This window comes from Brachionichthys hirsutus, chromosome 3 (assembly GCF_040956055.1).
Source record: "Brachionichthys hirsutus isolate HB-005 chromosome 3, CSIRO-AGI_Bhir_v1, whole genome shotgun sequence".
Taxonomy (NCBI): Eukaryota; Metazoa; Chordata; class Actinopteri; order Lophiiformes; family Brachionichthyidae; genus Brachionichthys; species Brachionichthys hirsutus.
Genome location: NC_090899.1, coordinates 8833303 through 8850745, shown reverse-complemented (window position 1 = coordinate 8850745; position 17443 = coordinate 8833303). Strand labels below are relative to the sequence as shown.

The 17443-nt window shown below is 44.0% G+C and overlaps 1 protein-coding gene across 1 annotated transcript; it reads left to right on the top strand.

The window, feature by feature from the left end:
* Window positions 1-2572: 2572 nt before the first annotated feature.
* tent5ba (terminal nucleotidyltransferase 5ba) lies at window positions 2573-6730 on the top strand. The gene is made up of 2 exons (XM_068755818.1): window positions 2573-2923; window positions 5181-6730. Exons 1-2 carry the CDS (start codon window positions 2768-2770, stop codon window positions 6207-6209), a joined length of 1185 nt encoding a protein of 394 aa, XP_068611919.1. The 5' UTR covers window positions 2573-2767; the 3' UTR covers window positions 6210-6730.
* The last annotated feature ends 10713 nt before the right edge of the window (window positions 6731-17443 follow it).

Genomic DNA, 17443 nt, shown 5'->3' with positions numbered 1-17443 from the left:
CCAGGTTGTGGAGACCAGTTATCTGCTCCCGTGGCAGACAGAACCTGACTCTCTAAGGGGGGGGGGGGGGGGGGGAGCAATTTTAATTTACTCTCAACATAAAAATAGATTTTCAAAATTAGCTGGCAATGTGACATTAAACATGCACAGTAATAGCAACAGCTGCATGGCTATTTTAGCCATGGCTACGCACATGACGCATGGATTATAAATAGCGTCACATCTAGCGTTACATGTCTGAATGTGGTCAGTAGCAGATGAGATGAAGTCATCTGAGGCAGAAATGATTTATTGTTTCAGATTGTAGAAGCCCCCCCCCCCCCCCCCCCCCCAGTGTGACGGGCCAAGTGTTATCTGTCTTCGCACAATTTGTCATTTACATGCTTCGCTGCTTGTTATTTGACAACATTGATATTTGAGCACGCTTTTACGACACGCTGTGACGTCCAATCATAACCCTGCGCTCGAAAGAAGCCGTGCGTTCTTCCTCTTCCTGTCACTGGCCATCAGTTGAAGACACATAAAAATATTCCACACACACACACACAAAAAAAAAACAATCCCTCCTGTCTGTGAGCGACAAAAACTCCCTTCAAAACTGACCTTTTATGCTGATTTATTTTAAGAGGATGTCCTTTCAAGATAAAACATTTCTATTACATGTGAGATCTGGTTAAGAAAGCCGATAAAAGAATGAAGGAATTTCACAATAAAACAACAGAACCGCTATTCACACACAGTAACCTCTCGAGAAATCAATCACATGCCTTGTCTATGATGCCTTCCATCGCTGGAATGACATATTGTTTCTTAAGAGAGAGAATTTAGTTTATGTTATGATGTGTGCCTTAAGCCGTGGGCCTTCTCACGATTTTATTATGCTCGCATAATGACAATAAAGTATCTTGAATCTTGAATCTTGAATCTTGAATTAAATGTGTCTCCTGCTCGATACTGCTGGGCCACACTCAGAACTGGAACTCGGGGCCTGTCTAATACACCATTTGTTGAAGGCGTGTTTGAACACACTGATCATTCCAGCTCACAGTGGCAGGATGTCAATCGTGGAGCAAACAGAGGATCCAGTGACAAGTGTTGCACACACTTCAGGAGTGTTTGTCTTAATGTTGTTTGTTCCATGTGTGTGTTTCCCATTCAGGTAAAGGCCGCCTCTGCTCCCAGGATGCACAGCTGCCACATGGTAGTTTATTTATAGCTCAATGACGCAGATGTCTCACATCAGCACCTGGCAGGACCCTCAGATAGAGACGCGTGTGCCCGACTGCCCGACAACACGGGATGATGTTTCCAGGGAAACTGGACTATGTTGACATCAGAGGATTTGATATAATCCTCTATGGAAACCAAATCCATGTCACACCCACGACCCAACGTCTCTGGGGCTGGGCTGGTGCGACTTTACCTGCCCCCAACTGTTTGCTGTAGACATTAGAGGAGAACTGGGCAAATGAAAAACAGACAGCGTGTCGCTACCTGAAAACAAAACTGTCTGCGGACGTCACCGTGCGTGACGGTGTAATCGCTTTAAAAAAGGGGAAGTTCCTTTGTCTGTATTGTTTACTGGCTAATTTCACAGCACAGGCAGAGTAATGACTGTAATGAGTCATGTCTGTCACTGTGCGAGACCCTTCGCCGAGGTTTTGCCCACAGACTGCTCTGGTGGTGCAGAGAAGGAAACAAGAAGGGGCATTTAATGCATCCGACGCCTCCTCCTAAACTATAATTTTCTTTTATGTCGCAGATGAACCAACAACACACACATTAGTAGACATAAGGCAGGAATGCCTCTGCAGCAAAACAAATACAACATAAAGGAAGACTCTCTGCACCGCAGCCCAGGAGACGCGTGAATGGAGAAGTTAAAGGGCATCACAGGTTATCAGGGCCTTTTCACAAAATCCATCCTCAGTCTCTGGAGAAGGAGGAATGGCTTTGTGAGGTTGGACCCGTTTCATTTTCCATTTGCCGGGTAAACAAACAACTCAAAGGTGAGGCTCTCTACTTATAAGAGGCCATGCTAAAATTGATAAGGACCAATAAAAAAATAGGATTAGCAATGATTATACAAGGATAATCGCCTGCTGTCATAACTGAAATACTCGACAGCTGTCAAGCAACGTCTGGGTCTCACTTATAACCACATTTGTATTTTCCTCTGTTTAATTTTCAAATGTGGTGATATTGTCATTTGTCCCTTTTTCATGCCAGCTGTATTTATTTAAATTAAATTGATTATGGATTAATTTCTCAAAGTAGTTTTAAGTAGACAAGAAAGTTGAAGTAGAAACAGCACAAATCTGTTTTTACAGATGGATGAGCCCCCCAGGTTGTTCATCAAATAGAATATCATAGAATAAAAATATACTTAAACAAAAGAAATGTGTGTGTGTGTGTGGGGGGGGGGTGTACCCTGGAGGCGGGACGTCGATCGTCGATGACCAAACACAGCATCCAATCAGAAGGCGCATTCTAATGAGGAGGCTGAGGGTCCTTATGAATCGGTTCTGCGCCGACTGACCGGACTGTAGCGGCGCTCACCGGAGGAAGCAGCTGATCTCGCCGTGGCATCCCATAATAAGCGCATCCTGAACTCTGTCGCAACAAACTCAGAACATTTCTTCATCTAGATAACTGCGATCCACGGGAATATATCCTCCTGACGCCGAAGAGAACGACAGACAGAGAGCTCAGGCTGAGATAATAATAAGAAGTGATTCTCGGAGCGCTGACTGAAGTTCACGTCGCCATGTCCAGCGGTGATGCCTCGGATCAGAGCCGGCGGTTCTGCGTGTTATCCTGGGATCAGGTGCAACGATTGGACTCGATCCTGGGAGAAGCCGTGCCCATCCACGGGAGAGGAAACTTCCCCACGCTGTCTGTGCAGCCCCGCCAGATAGTCCAGGTAGTCATTTATACAGGCACATTATTATTATCATCATCATCATCATCATCATCATCATCATCATCATTATTAGTAGTAGTAGTATCTCATCACTTTATTATCACATATCGATTATATACTCAGATACTCACTTGTGAATTTGTGTCGCCGATAATCCTTTTATAGCCAGTTAGATGTACACGCAGTAGTTTTACTCTATATAGGATCATTATGCTGCTATTTGCATAAATACTGAATACCACAGCCTACACTATGCTACAAGTGCGTACTGAATTCAGTGAAACCTTTGCATGAAATATTCCCTGGAGAATTTAATCAAATTGAATTGTATTATATTGTTTGTTCATCTCCTAATCCAGAGTTAAAAGCCACCGACTAACCCAAGATATGACTTTTGTGCGGTTTGGTTTGGTCGATCCTTTTTATATTTCCTTGGCACATTGCATCATAACTTTCTTTGGTCTGTTCCCGTTTTTGGGAGACAGCCGTACACACTTGGTCACATCCTTGCACTTTCTTCCCAGCACTGCTGTGAATTCCTTCACAGTTTTCTCTGTGTAACTCTGTCTTTACTTTTTGTCTCTAATTTTGGACTGATTGTGTCATAAATCTCACGCCTAAAACAGTCCCTCCACTTTCTCAGGCTTGTGTGCGTTGTTGTTGGGTCGCGTTTCACTGTGGTGGTTTCTTGTCCTGTCTCTTCTAGACAGTCCAATATTAAAGCTACTGCCAAATATCAAAATAAACTTGTGGAATATTATTTCAGCTTCATTTACAAACTGAAATAGTCATGATGAGCCCAACCAGCTTGTGAATCACAGAACTTCATGCTTGTGGTTGCTGAAGGATGAATGCTCTATTGAGCATGCAGGAGCCATAAATACAGGCTCGATCCCCGACTCTTGTTTCTCCTGGATTTGTGGAAATCCGTTTTTTTTTATGTCAAAATGTAGCTGAAATGTAACCTTCATTTGGTTTGGTGACAGCCGTTCGTCTTCTGTTAGTTTCAACCTTTGTCCTGCAGCATCGTGAAACGCTCGCGTTCAAGGAAGTAACGATCTCATTGCTCGGCGAAGATAACATCACCCTCCTATGAGCGAGCCTCTGCCCAACAGCTTTCCTTTCCCCCACTTAGAATTTATTGATCTATTCAGTAAGTAAGGCAAAAATTTATTGGACAGGAGTTGGTTTATGGCAAGATTTGTTAAGTCAGCAGATGCACACCTGTCTGTGCTTCCAGTTACCTTTATTACCTCTGCCAAGGAGGCTTTGTTTTTGTTACAATATGCAGGCTGTGATAAGGGCTAAGTGCAGGCCTTACCCTGAATGGACCACGGTGGCCCATGAACACATTGGAATTGAAACATGATTGGGACTACTTTATGGCTGAACGATGGCAACGCCACAGCGAGACTGTGAGAGCTTGACTTGCCTTCAGATGTTTGTCCGTATTCTGCAGCCTGAGCTGGTGGGTGTAAATAGGGCCGGCTCGCTATCTGATCACCACGAGAGAGAGAGAGAGCTAGCAGACACTAATCTGGTGGGGTCAAGGGGGAGATTTAGGACCGTGTCGGGGTGCATAAGTACTAGTTGGTGCAGCAGGCTTTGCTGTTTGAATTGTGTCTGATTTAAATTTGCTCAGTGTTTTATTTGCTGTTGGAATCTGTGTGCTTAAGCACTGAACATGCTACGACAAACAGCTTCATGGAAACGCGTTGTTGTCTTGGGATCAATTCGATTTTGACTGGTTCCATAGTGTGTCCCACTGCTGGCCATCCTCTGTCAATATGGCTGCACCATGAGGCAAGACTCATTTGTGTAAACATCCGTTGGGTCACTGGTAAAAAAAAAAAAAAAGAAGAAGAGGAAGACTGCTGACAATGAAGAACGTCTTTTAGTCTTGATGGACCAGCGTTCACTTTCTTTCATGTCTGGATAATACATCTCTGTGCCAGCGATAAAGTGAGACAATCGGCTACAGAGGAAGATGAAGGACTCATCAGCTCCACTGTTTTGTTTTAAATTCAGACTTTTAAGATTTCAGTCAGAATAAAAACGATGTTTAAGTCCAACTGGACTTTTGAGACTGATGGTATTGATCTTGCCTGCACAGGTTATTGATTTCCACCAGGCCCATGTGCTTCTTCTCTGGACATATTTCATGGGTTTGACTTGATTTTTTGTTGGATATATGACTGTTGCCATTTTTCTTTGCTGGCTAATGATTAATAACACGCTCTCTCTCATCCCTGTCCAGGTCGTGCGTGCGAGGCTGGGGGAGAGGGGCATCAGTGTCACAGACGTGAGGCTGAATGGCTCGGCTGCCAGCCATGTGCTCCACCAGGACACCGGATTGGGCTATAAGGACTTGGACCTGATCTTTGGCGTGTCACTGAAGGATGATCAGGCCTTCCGCCTAGTGAAGGACGTCGTGTTGGACTGCCTCTTTGACTTCTTGCCAGCCGGGGTCTCTAAGGAGCGCATCACAGCACTGACCCTCAAGGAAGCCTATGTACAGAAACTAGTGAAAGTCTGCAATGACACGAACCGCTGGAGCCTCATTTCTCTGTCCAACAACACAGGCAAGAATGTGGAGTTGAAATTTGTGGACTCTTTACGGCGGCAGTTTGAATTCAGCGTGGACTCCTTCCAGATCTGCCTTGATTCTCTGCTCTTATTTGACCGCTGCTCAGAGACGGCCATGTCTGAGAGCTTTCATCCCACTGTGATCGGCGAGAGCGTGTACGGAGACTTCCAGGAGGCCATGGACCACTTGTATCAGAAAACCATAGCTACACATAGCCCGGAGGAAATCAGAGGGGGAGGTTTATTGAAATACTGCCACCTCCTGGTGAGAGGCTTCACGCCATCTTCAGAGGCAGACATGAAGCAGATGCAGCGCTACATGTGCTCCCGCTTCTTCATTGACTTCTCTGACATTGGAGAGCAGCAGCGGAAACTGGAAGCTTACCTGCAGAACCACTTTGCCGGTATGGAGCACAAACGGTACGAGTGCCTGATGACTCTGCACAAAGTGGTCAACGAGAGCACCGTGTGTCTGATGGGCCACGAGCGGCGCCAGACGCTCAGCCTCATCTCCATGCTGGCCCTGAAGGTGCTGGCTGAGCAGAACGCCATCCCCACCATAACGAATGTCACGTGCTATTACCAGCCAGCACCATATGTGCAGGACATCAACTTCAGCAATTACTATGTTGCACACGTGCAGCCGACGCCAGTTTCACTGTGCTGTAATTCATATCAGACTTGGCTGCCCTGCAGCTGAACATGCTAGAGGCGGACATGTCTCCGTCAGCTCGTCCTCCAAATGAAGTGGACAGAAAATTATGAAAAACAAACTTGTGTTTGCCAAATGTGATGTGACTTAACAATCCTGTACTGCTGTACATCTGATTGAGCCAACATTATTTTTTTTCTCTCCCATGTTTTCTCTTGCAAAACATCTGTAAGATTGCTGGTCATTTCTGAGGTGTACGCATAAGTATCAATTCAGTATGGAACTCTCTCTCTCTCTCTCTCTCTCTCTATACATATATATATATATAAGCTGGTGTTATTTTCATACTTAAGCGTTCATTTTTTTAAATTGTTGGACCAAAGATTTAGGCTCTTTGCTGAAAGAAAGTTAAAATTCCAAGTGCCTTAAATGAACCTTTAAATGTTCTAAAAACGTCTGTAAAGTCATAAATGTTCATTAGGTGTGTTCTAGAATATTCTATCGCTCTTCGGGAACAGAAGTATTCATTTTTGTGACATTAAAAAGGGAAAAACCCCACAGTTCTTACATCCTGAATATTTTTATTTCAACATTTACATCATTCACTTTAAGTCGTGCATTCAGTTTAACCTGCTCACTATCTGACACTGCTACACAATTCACACAGTGAAGTTGTAGATTCTCCTGTCTCCATCACAAACAGCAGGCTTTCATTTAGCCTTTTTGTCTTACCATGCTTTGGATGCCTGAGATACACAGGAGGTTATTTGTCCGATGGTTCTAAACTGACTTCAAGGGGCTTCGTTTTCAACGACGGCCTTATTTTAATGCATACACTCATTTGGAGAGAGCTGCAATTTTGAAACAGAGGCTTGGGATCCATTTCAATCTGAGGACATGAACCATAAGGAGGCTTTTCTTAAGCACAATGGCGTCTCTCTCTTCAGTGATAGCTGAAGCTTTTTGACAAAGGCTGGCCTGTTCTCCCACCGATGGATGCCCAGCGCAGTTTTCTTGACTGACCATATCCATGTTGTACAAGTCAGAATTAAAAACCTTCACAGATATAGCTTTAATGGTGAACTTACATCGTTTTTTTTTATCGTGTGTGGATCACTCCAAGCCATTTCTTTTCTATATGAAACTCGCAGGTTTTTTAGTCGGGTCTTGAAAGAGTACATTAAAGATATAATACATATTTCCAACCTTGTCTTCGCATTAATATCACTTTTACAATTAAATACGTCGTTATCAGAGGTGTGCACAATGTGAGGGCATTATAATAAACAAGACAGTGGAACATTAAAGGAACCTCCTGTTCAAACAACGTAACAGTTCATTGCATGCCAGAAAATACAAACTTTGAAAACGATGTTGTTAAATCCTCTGTGACTACATTCATACAAAATAACTATAAAGACATCAATACAAATAAACTTTAACAACAAGTTTTATTCCAAACTGGGGGCAGCAGTTTTTGGAGCACATTCACTACAGCAGTACGCTTCCTATCAACTGGCATGATGGGATTTTTCAGGATTTTTAAACCCACTCTGGAAAAGTCAGGATACGTCATATTTAACACTTTTCACCTTTACCTCATTAATACGACAACCCAGTGTGCCCAACATTGTGAATGTCTAGAATCAATGCCTTTTTAATCAAACCACAGAAACAAAGTTGCATGCTGGGAACCTGAGGCAATCCGAGGAGTTCTTGCCAATAAGCTCATTTACGAGTCGTCGCTGGAAGACGGGCCATTTTGACTTATATAAATGTAACAATTGTAGCAGCTCTTTGTTTTAATGCTAATTAGTAGAGAACGAATTGAGTGGGGGTGGCTCGGTGGCGCAGTGGTAAGCACTGTTGCCTCACAGCGAGGTGGTCGCAGGTTCGTCTCCGACTTGTGGCCATTCTGTGAGGAGTTTGAATGTTCTCCCCGTGTCTGCGTGGGTTCTCTCCGGGTTCTCCGGCTTCCTCCCACCACCAAAAACATGCAGCCTAGGCTGATTGGTGACACTAAATTGCCCGTAGGTGTGAGTGTGTGTGTGGCTGATTGTCTGTCTCTGTGTTGCCCGGCGATGGACTGGCGGCTTGTCCAGGGTGTACCCCGCCTCCAGCTTGGCCTGCGGCCCGATGAAGGAATAAGCGGTTGGATAATGAATGAATTAATTGAATAGTTCATTCGTGTCAACATGGGAACCGCTGCAGATAAACTACAGGATGTCATGTTTGTCTCTGGGGACATCAGATCTATTGCTGCTCCGCCCAGCAATATTAGCAAATTAGCTAAATGATATGTTTCCTAAAGCGTTATCCTTCTTGCTCGCCCTCGCTGAGACCTGTAGTTAATGTCTTCTAACAGGACCCCCCCCCCCCCCCCCAATTGAAATGCAGATGCTTTTCATCCGACATCCTGGTGATCCATCATGATCTCCGGCCCTGCTTGTTTTGGCTCAATGATGAAGTGCTTTGTGCTTTTCGGTTAGTATTCCTTTTCCACTGTGTCTGTTTTCCAAGCAGCTGTGAGAGTTTGGCAGCGGATGCAGAGACCATCCCGGAGGTGTTCTCACAGAAACAGGACGAGGACAAACAAGACAAATAATAAGATGACCTCACTCATCACTGAGCACAATGGCCATTGGTTTATTCATTTATTATTTATAACATAAATAAAGAAACTTCACATTCAATTGATGACGGATTTGATAGAAAATATGCTTCTCATTACAAACCACATAGATGTCGATTTTGGCCCAGGCATAACAGTGCTAGATTTCTGAGACCTCTAATTTGGAGTTTAAATTGAAGAGCATGTGTGAGGCCTGCGGTTCTGTGCACACGTCTGTGTGAAATCAGGGTGATGCCGCTACAAAAGACTCAATCTGCTCTGGTGTACATGCTTTTGCATCTCCTGAAAAGAGTTCATGCACTCAAGGGAATGATTATAATGCTGCACGTATCCGCTACCCAGGGGGAATTCTCATTGCCACACTCCCTTCATGTGGACTCTGATGCAAGACAAGCATCAGCGACTCTGACCTGAGTCAGGAGACGAGGGTGTTCGAAATTAAGACGGACACATGAATGTGACATCATTCTGAGACGGCAAAGGGAAAACACATGTTTTAGTTGCATGACACATGTTTAAAACAATAAATCATTTAGATTTTCCCCTGATACTTATGAAAACGAAATCTGGATAGCAACAAAGTAATAAATGCCTTTGGGCCTGGATGTGCTAAATAGAAGAGAAGAGAAGACACAGCCTTTATATGTTACACATTTTTACACTGCAAACACACAACGAAACTGCATTTGCACCCGATTACAACGGGCCACTCGAAACAACCACACACATGAATACAGTATATGCATTGGGGCCCTAGCATGCGGAGCGGGAATAGGGTGAAGGTGCCGCTATAACCGGCCGCGCCTGGAGCAGTTGGGGGGGGGGGGGGGGGTGCCTTGCTCAAGGGCACCTCGGAAGTGCTCTGAAGGCAGACAGACTGGCCCCTCTCCAGCCACCAGCCCACACTCTGCATTTCGTCTGATCTGGGACTGGAACCGGTGGATGTCTCTGCTTCCCAGCCCAAGGCCCAACCCCATGAGCCACTGCTGCCCCCGCCCCAAATGTTTCTTCCATTATGTAAGAGGTTGTAGATTCCCGATGGGATCAATGAAGCATCTATCTATCTATCTATCTATCTATCTATCTATCTATCTATCTATCTATCCATGAGGTGCAAAGTGGGTGGAGCTATGCAGGGTTCCACATGATGTCACTATGTAGAACATTCATCATGTCTATGGGCAACACAGAGTCACCGTTTCACCTAAATTCCTTATTTTTGGTGTACGAACCAAAAATAGAAACAAATCATCTTCATTAAGTCTGAGAAAATAAAATCAGAAGGGCAAAAATAAAAACAAAACACAGTAGCAGGTCCGAGCATAGAGCTGGACCCATCTGCAACTGGGCACTGTAAGCTATGAATCAGAGACCAGTGTGTGTGTGTGTGTGTGTGTGTGTGTTCACATTCATGCGTCAGCTCATTTAGAAAGTGATGTCAGATGGAATATGCCAGAACATGCAGGGTGCAGGCAGGGGAGTCTCTACTGGGGCAGAACGAGGTTGAGGCGTGTGTCCAGCGACCAAAATAGCTTCTCTGAGAAAAATAGAATCTGTTATTTCATTTCAGAGGTCAGGGAGCACAGGGAACACGGGGTTCTGTAGCACAGACCTGCTGGAGAGGCAAAATAAAGTGCAAGAGACACCCACACGCACACAGGAAGGCCCGGCACCGAGCATTCCTGGCATCACAGCCCACTGACAAACAATCCTAACTTCATCCAGAGAGCGGAGCCAAATGAATAGCTGCAGTGTGGAGAGTTTACACACTGAGGGGGGCAGTGGCCGGCCCCATCCTCAATCTGCCCTCATCCAAACACTAAATACTAAATACTTCTTATTGATTTGTCCCTCGGAGGGCAATTCGGTTTACAGCAGTTACACTTTCTAACCGTAGTCTGCTGCTGGTCGCCACGTGCGCACGCGCCCAGGCAATGTGAAGTGTCTTGCCTAAGGACACAACGACAGTGTACACATGTGCCTGAGCCGGGAATCGAACCTCCAGCCTCTTGATCACTGCGCCACCATCGCCCCTATCTCAGGTGGAACATTCCTGAGATTGTTTTTCCATTTGATTGTTATTCTTATTAAGACATCAAGAGATGATCGTCTTGGTGCAAACTTTCATATATATGTCAAAACATTTCCATAAATTCTACAACACATGAGCAAAAGTGTCTGCGTGTGCTGCCAAAAAAAAAAAAAACCTGTTTGCCGCTAATAAGAAGATTTTACAAAACAAAAATAACATCTGCCTTGTGCATCTATAAAAGATGTTTTATGAGGAAATAAAAGCTCAACACCCACCTCTCTGTGGCGAGATCAAAGAGCGGCCTGCTGGCATCATACACCCGCAGGAACATTTTTAAAAACTTCAACCAATAATTCATATTGTTGTCTCATATGTGGACAAACACAATGAAGTGGAGACTGAAAAATAAACAGCAGCTGACCGAAACAAGCGGCGCCACAATTGTTCCTCAGTCTTTCTCCCGCTGCCTTCAATTAGTCGGTATTTTCGGCAGCCAGTCGGCCTTTCGTCGAGCAACTGACTGACTTGTGATTGTCCAGTTGCTTAGCTTCTGTAACAATGTGAGGCATTTACTCAGTTTGGAGGGCGAGGTGAAGTTTGCCTTTGCTATAATTATAATAGAATGATTCAAGCTAATCAATAAGATGTCCAAGCAACCAGTGGCTTTGCACTCTGTCCAGCAGCAAGGGGCATCATTGGTTAACGTGATTATTTTGTGGAGTTATGCTGCTAAGACATTCCGTTTAGCCCTGAGACATCCACCCATGCGGAATGATGGCAGCTGTTTTGGCTCAGGAATAAAAATAACAAAATATTTAGACTCCAAACAGCTGCAGCAAAACTTGAGTTATAGCTAGATTGTATTCCTCATCCTCAAATTATGTGTAAATCTAATGAATATGCTGCTTTGGTGCTGCTTATCTAGCTATACCTATACCGTTGTTTGATGATAAATAAAAACAAGAAAACTGCTCCTCTTAAGTTTGGGCATGATGTTTCAGACCTTTATTTGAGAAATCGAGATTGTAAAAGCAGAAAGAGTACGGTTTGACGGCATGTTGGTGGATTGTATCAAAAGTTACAAATCAACTTTCCACATCATTCCACAAAACTTCACACGCTTTAAACAGAAACTGGAAGATCTATAGTTCCGTAGCAACTGGGTGAATTCCATTAGCTTAACTGTGACCGGCCTCTCAGATTCATTGTTGTCAACGGCAAAGGAGGATTTTCTCCACAGTTTATAGTATGTTTCAGAACTTGGCTCATTTCACAGTTATGAAACCCCCCCCTGAATCCTTTCTCATCAGCTGGACATCATATGGAGTCCATCACCAAGGCCCCTTTCACTGATATCCCCCCCGTCCTGCATTCCTGGAGCAGGACAGGAAGTGTATTTTTAAGAGAAGGGCTCTGTTGTGCTGTTTGTTACTGTAACACTGGTGCAGAGAACATTATGTTTTAAAGATTAGGTGAAGACATGGGTCCAATCGGATGTTGGTTTGTGGACTTGGGATCAAAAGAGTCCCACATTGTGAGTTTTCGGCAGTTCACACATCAGCTCAGACAATAACAGTTTAGTGGTGACATTAATCCGAGTTCAATTAAAAACTGACATTTCTGTCACTCTTCTCCCATCAGAAAAATAAATCCGTTTTTATGGCGAGATATAAAATCGAGCAGCTCTTTTTCATCCCCAACGTGATTTTTCGTTTTATCCATCTGACCACAGGTCGTCAACAAACAATGACAGCAGCCCAACAAAACAACAGTGATATAAAATGACAGACAGCAAAACACACTCGGGCTTGTATATTGGGGTCCGTTGTTTAAGATGCTGATGTTTGTCGGCCGGTTTGGACTGACTACCCGGTAACAGACAATAAAGCTCAGTTTCTGGATTTCCCTGCTGCTGTCGTGCGTTTAGGGTCTTGGTCCGTGACAACTAGTTTGTTCTGGTTAGTGACATCTTTGAGTTTTGTCGGTAAAGCATATTGCTCAACACCTTTTGCTTTCCAATTATGGTCTTTAGATTGACTTAATCAATCATAACTGGGATAAAAAACAAAACCCTTTCTGTCTTGCTGTCTTTTCCGTTTTCTTGTGATTTGACATCCATATTTGTCACTTATCCCAACATGAACCCGACAACAAGCTGAAGTCTGCTGCCTCTTGCACTGAGTCTGGAGTAGGTGCACAAATGTCTGAGACATCACCGGCAATCACATAAGCTTGAAAGTATCTAAAAACCAGTAATGTGATGCACAGCTTTAGTGTCCATATGAAGCGTGAATGGCATTCTGCTCATTGACCGATGAAGACATGCAGCTAGAATCTGTCCCTGTTATGTGCATTCTATGGAGGGACATAAAAACAATCTCAATTTAAGTTAAAAACTACCTTCTGACTTCACACAGAGCGCCAGAGGAGTGAGAGTGCCCTGCTGAAGTGTGCTCTGGCATTCTCCCATATGATGTAACACAGATCTGCAGGCACAGATGCATTAATGATTTGATTGGATAACATTGCTCCTCTTCATCCTCATAGACTCTTTGTTTCCCTTGTGCCTGTCTGTTGTGAGGGGAGACAGATGTCCCGGATGTCCTGGTTTTTTATACTTCAGACAGAAGATCCCCTCTTCAAAGAAAGCTGCAAATCCGCATTCAAATAAAGCAAGATAATTAGAACAAAATATATACCTTGAGTCTATGATTGCAGAAATGAAAAACATTAAAGAATTGTGAACTGCTTCAAAAATAGATCAAATAACAACAATTAAAGCTATCCCTTCCTTAGCGTTAGTGGACGGATCTCCTCCACTGAGGATCTTTAGCTTCCTGGACCCCACATTGACAGAGAGGATCTGTTATCTGTGTGCCTTTGAGTGAACTGAATCAGAAACAAATATGCACCATCCTATTTCCCACCCACCCCCAAAAGACACAGGATCACGCACGGAACCATGAATTGACTAACACACACATGCATTCGTATACATCACCACAGGAGACCTCGTGGTCATGACATCACCTACGCACTAACGGGTCTGTTGTACTGACCGAAAGGCGACCTCCAAGGCCGTGAGGAGGGTTTTTATCACTGGAGCTCTTGGACAGATTCCTGTTTCCTTTGGGCTATTGTAGCCTCATATGGTAGTAATAAATCCACCACACATAAAACGAGGGCTGCATTAAGATGTTTGGATAACCCCCATGATTTTTTTATTGTTTTTTTTTCTGAGCTGATTTTTTTTAATTTGGGTATTTATTTTTGTTTCAAGCCAGATTTAGTAGTTTTCAGTTCCTCCCACATGGATCTAGTTGAGTGAAGAATGTACAGTAAATACAAAAGCTTTAAAGCTGTATCCATCAAATGACTGATCCAATTCAAGGATGTTCAAAAAATGCCCTTGTGCATGGCAGGGAGATGAAATACAAATGTTTTTGAACTTTTTACTCTGTTTTATTTGGATTACATAGATTTGATGTTTGGAGACACTTTTCTAGAAAGCAGAGGGGAACAAATGAACCCTTAGCAAAGGATGAAATAAATGGAAAAAGACTGCTGCAGGTGTGACATCTGTGGATTTATATGCTTGTCGGAGTAGCCACTGTCAGCAGCTAACTGGATCATTCCTGCTTGGCTCTAATCGTTGCGGTTCCCGTATAGAATTATCAGCAGAAGAAGCTGCTAGCACAGAGAGGAAAGCCAGTTGTCCCAGGTTTTGAACTACCGTGCTTCAATTGGATTAGTAAGCAGTTGACATGGAAATAAGAGCATGATGGCATTTACACACTGACACAACTTGTCCTGTTAGTGTAGGAACTCTGCTTTGCCAGATAGTTTGTCCTGGATCGTATCTCAAAGAGTCCAATTACTGAATTATTTTTGCAGTTCTTGAATGACGAAAGGAGCTCCGCCCAGAAATCAAAATTGCAGCACTTTTTCAAGCCGCACTTCAATCCATGCCAGACTGATCCGGTTTGTCCTTCTGTCAGGTTTTCAACCGAAGGGCTCCTACTCTTCCTTTATCACTCTGAAGCTCAAGCACAAACGAAGAGAGTTCAGGAATCAAATCGCAGCCTTCGGAAGAACCACACCATCTTTTTGCAGGAATGACACAAACGACTCGGCGTCTGTTCTGTGAGCCAATGCGTAATTGAAGGTTGTGGATAAGTTATAGTACATATTTCACGTATCCATTTCCAACCTTTTCAGCCTGAAAAGACAGACAACCTGTCGTCAGGGCAACATACACTGAAGGTGCTTTTGGTAATCAGGTAGCTGGTGGAAACATTTCTTGCCCAGTGTATATTTCACATTTGGGCTAGTCGTTGTCGATCGTGTCTAACAGTGGCACCACCGGTTACTTTATTCACAGGAAACCCAAAATAGTGGCAACGAAATAAATAAAGACTTCAGAGACAGCTAAAGGGAGAAGGATGTTCTTAAAAGCTGTGGGTGGTCGAACCTTTCCGGGAGATTCAGCCTACTTTTGCAAATGCCGACTCCTAACAGCGGTCATTATTAGCAGACAAACCAACACCATGAGTCTGGGACCAAGTTGAAATCATCTATTTTCTGGTCTGATGTCATCCAATAATTGCCGAGGCCTGGCGTCTCTGGTCTGTGACGGGTAGAGACGTACAGCACCGAGCACGGTACGAGGAGATGTTACCTGCCGAATCTAGCATAACGTTCTCTGTGGGATTGGCAGGACAGTAAGGGGCGCTCGGCAGGATCACTTTCTTCTTCCTGCCAGAAAAGCGAGCAAAGACAAGACAGGACTTGATGTGGTCAGACCCGCGAGGCTAATGACAGACTGCGGCTCCCAGCAGCTGAGGCTGAGGGTACGCAACGCAGCATATGGGAATGCACACAGATGCAATTACGGAACCACATGCAGCCCAAGGCCCACCAGGAGTCCAGAGCGAGCGGAGATCAGCTCCTTTAGTTGGAGTGACCAGGATGATGGGCAGAGATCTTGATAACTGGTTCTTCTTCTTTCCTCTCGTACCCCACAGCGAGGTGCCCCACTCCCCACTGCCTTCCCACACACTGCAGAGGAGGTCACACACGCATCCTGTTGTGTAACAGCAGTGTCAATAGACGAGCTTTTAAACTTTACTATCGCCGGCCGTCATCGACAGTTACCTTCAAATCCTCGCAACCACAACCGACACGGTGCCACAGTTTGCTCCGAGGCTGATGGGGCATGGATCATCTTTAAAGGTTTTACTCTACCAACGCACAGACAAACACTTTACCTTCAGAACAGACAGACACAAGCTTCCCAGCCAATGCAGCGCTGTAATTATATACAATTATGTTAGCGAGCATCGCTGTCTGCTTAAGCTGCGTCCACATAAACGGTTGGGAATGAGACAGAGAAATCCAAACCAATTAAAACCTCAAGTCTTTCCGTCTGATATTTGAGCTAACTTCAGAAAAGCAGCCGCTGCGACTTGCAGCTCCAGTCTTTGACAGCCGCCACCGTCGAGACTTTCGTCGCTGGGGACGTCTGCGGCGTGGAGTGCGTGTTTCCCATGCAAGAGATTGCTTCCGAGAAGTTGTCACGGATTATATTTAGACCATTTTTTACCGAGGACCTTCTAGAGAGAACATTTGGTTGAGTAATTGCAAGTAATTAAATTTTCTGAATGTTTATTTAACTGACCTCAGCTGTACCTCAAGGATTCAAAGGAAGGTTGTGGGCAGCACAGACATGAGCAATTACAGCCGTATGAAGAAATGCCATTCCAGCTCAACACTGAGATAGACGTTTGTCCCTTTGTCAGGGTTGAGCAGACCAGAACTCGCCGGTCCTCAGATGCCCGGACAGCGTGTTCATTTATTTCAGAAACTGCATCAGACAAAGATGTCAGATTTCAGCAAATCGCAAGGTTTAGTGAACAGACAGAATGACATGAATCATAAACTCTGCAGAGGGTTTAATCAGTCAGATCTTACCGAGAGGAAGTCCAATCATCAAAGAACCAAGAGTCTAAGCTAAGCTAAGAAGGAATAAAGTTTCTGGGAGGCTCTTATCCTAAATCTTTCCTCCTCCTCCTCCTGCAGATGATGCAGAATGACCCCGGCATGTTTTGACTATCTGTTGGATTGTTTCTGCTATCTGGTCTAAACGCTCTGACATTGCAGACTTAGATTTTATCACCTGCTCCTTGAATGCTGAAGAACAGAACATTCAGTGTTAATCACATATGAGAATATGGAGAACAACAAGTTTAACCGCTCTGACTACATCAAACCAGCTTAGCAGTGAATGAACATAAAGCATAGTTGTAATGTAAATAAAATGATTTTGTGATTGAGCAAAAGTCACAATTAATTTAATTTGGTTGATTATATGATTGATTATGTTTTAACAATGTGTATAGATTGATTATATGATTGTGTGAATATCTTAACAACTTCAAACAACGAGTTCATGAAATGCTTCTGTGTAGCCACTATGCCACGACAATAAAGGCTTTCTATTCTATTGGAACAGGCTACAGTGGAAAAGAAACATTTGAGCACATAAATAAGTATAAAGACCTCAAAATACCGAGCTGGAAGTAAATGGGGTCACGTGTGGGGGCAAAGTCAGCATGTTCG

What these genes read in the sequence shown, in the direction of transcription:
- tent5ba (XM_068755818.1), top strand. Translation starts at nt 2,768, where the DNA reads ATGTCCAGCGGTGATGCCTCGGATCAGAGCCGGCGGTTCTGCGTGTTA. An exon ending in AGCCCCGCCAGATAGTCCAG is followed by an intron (nt 2,924 to 5,180) that starts GTAGTCATTTAT and finishes ATCCCTGTCCAG; the next exon opens with GTCGTGCGTGCGAGGCTGGG.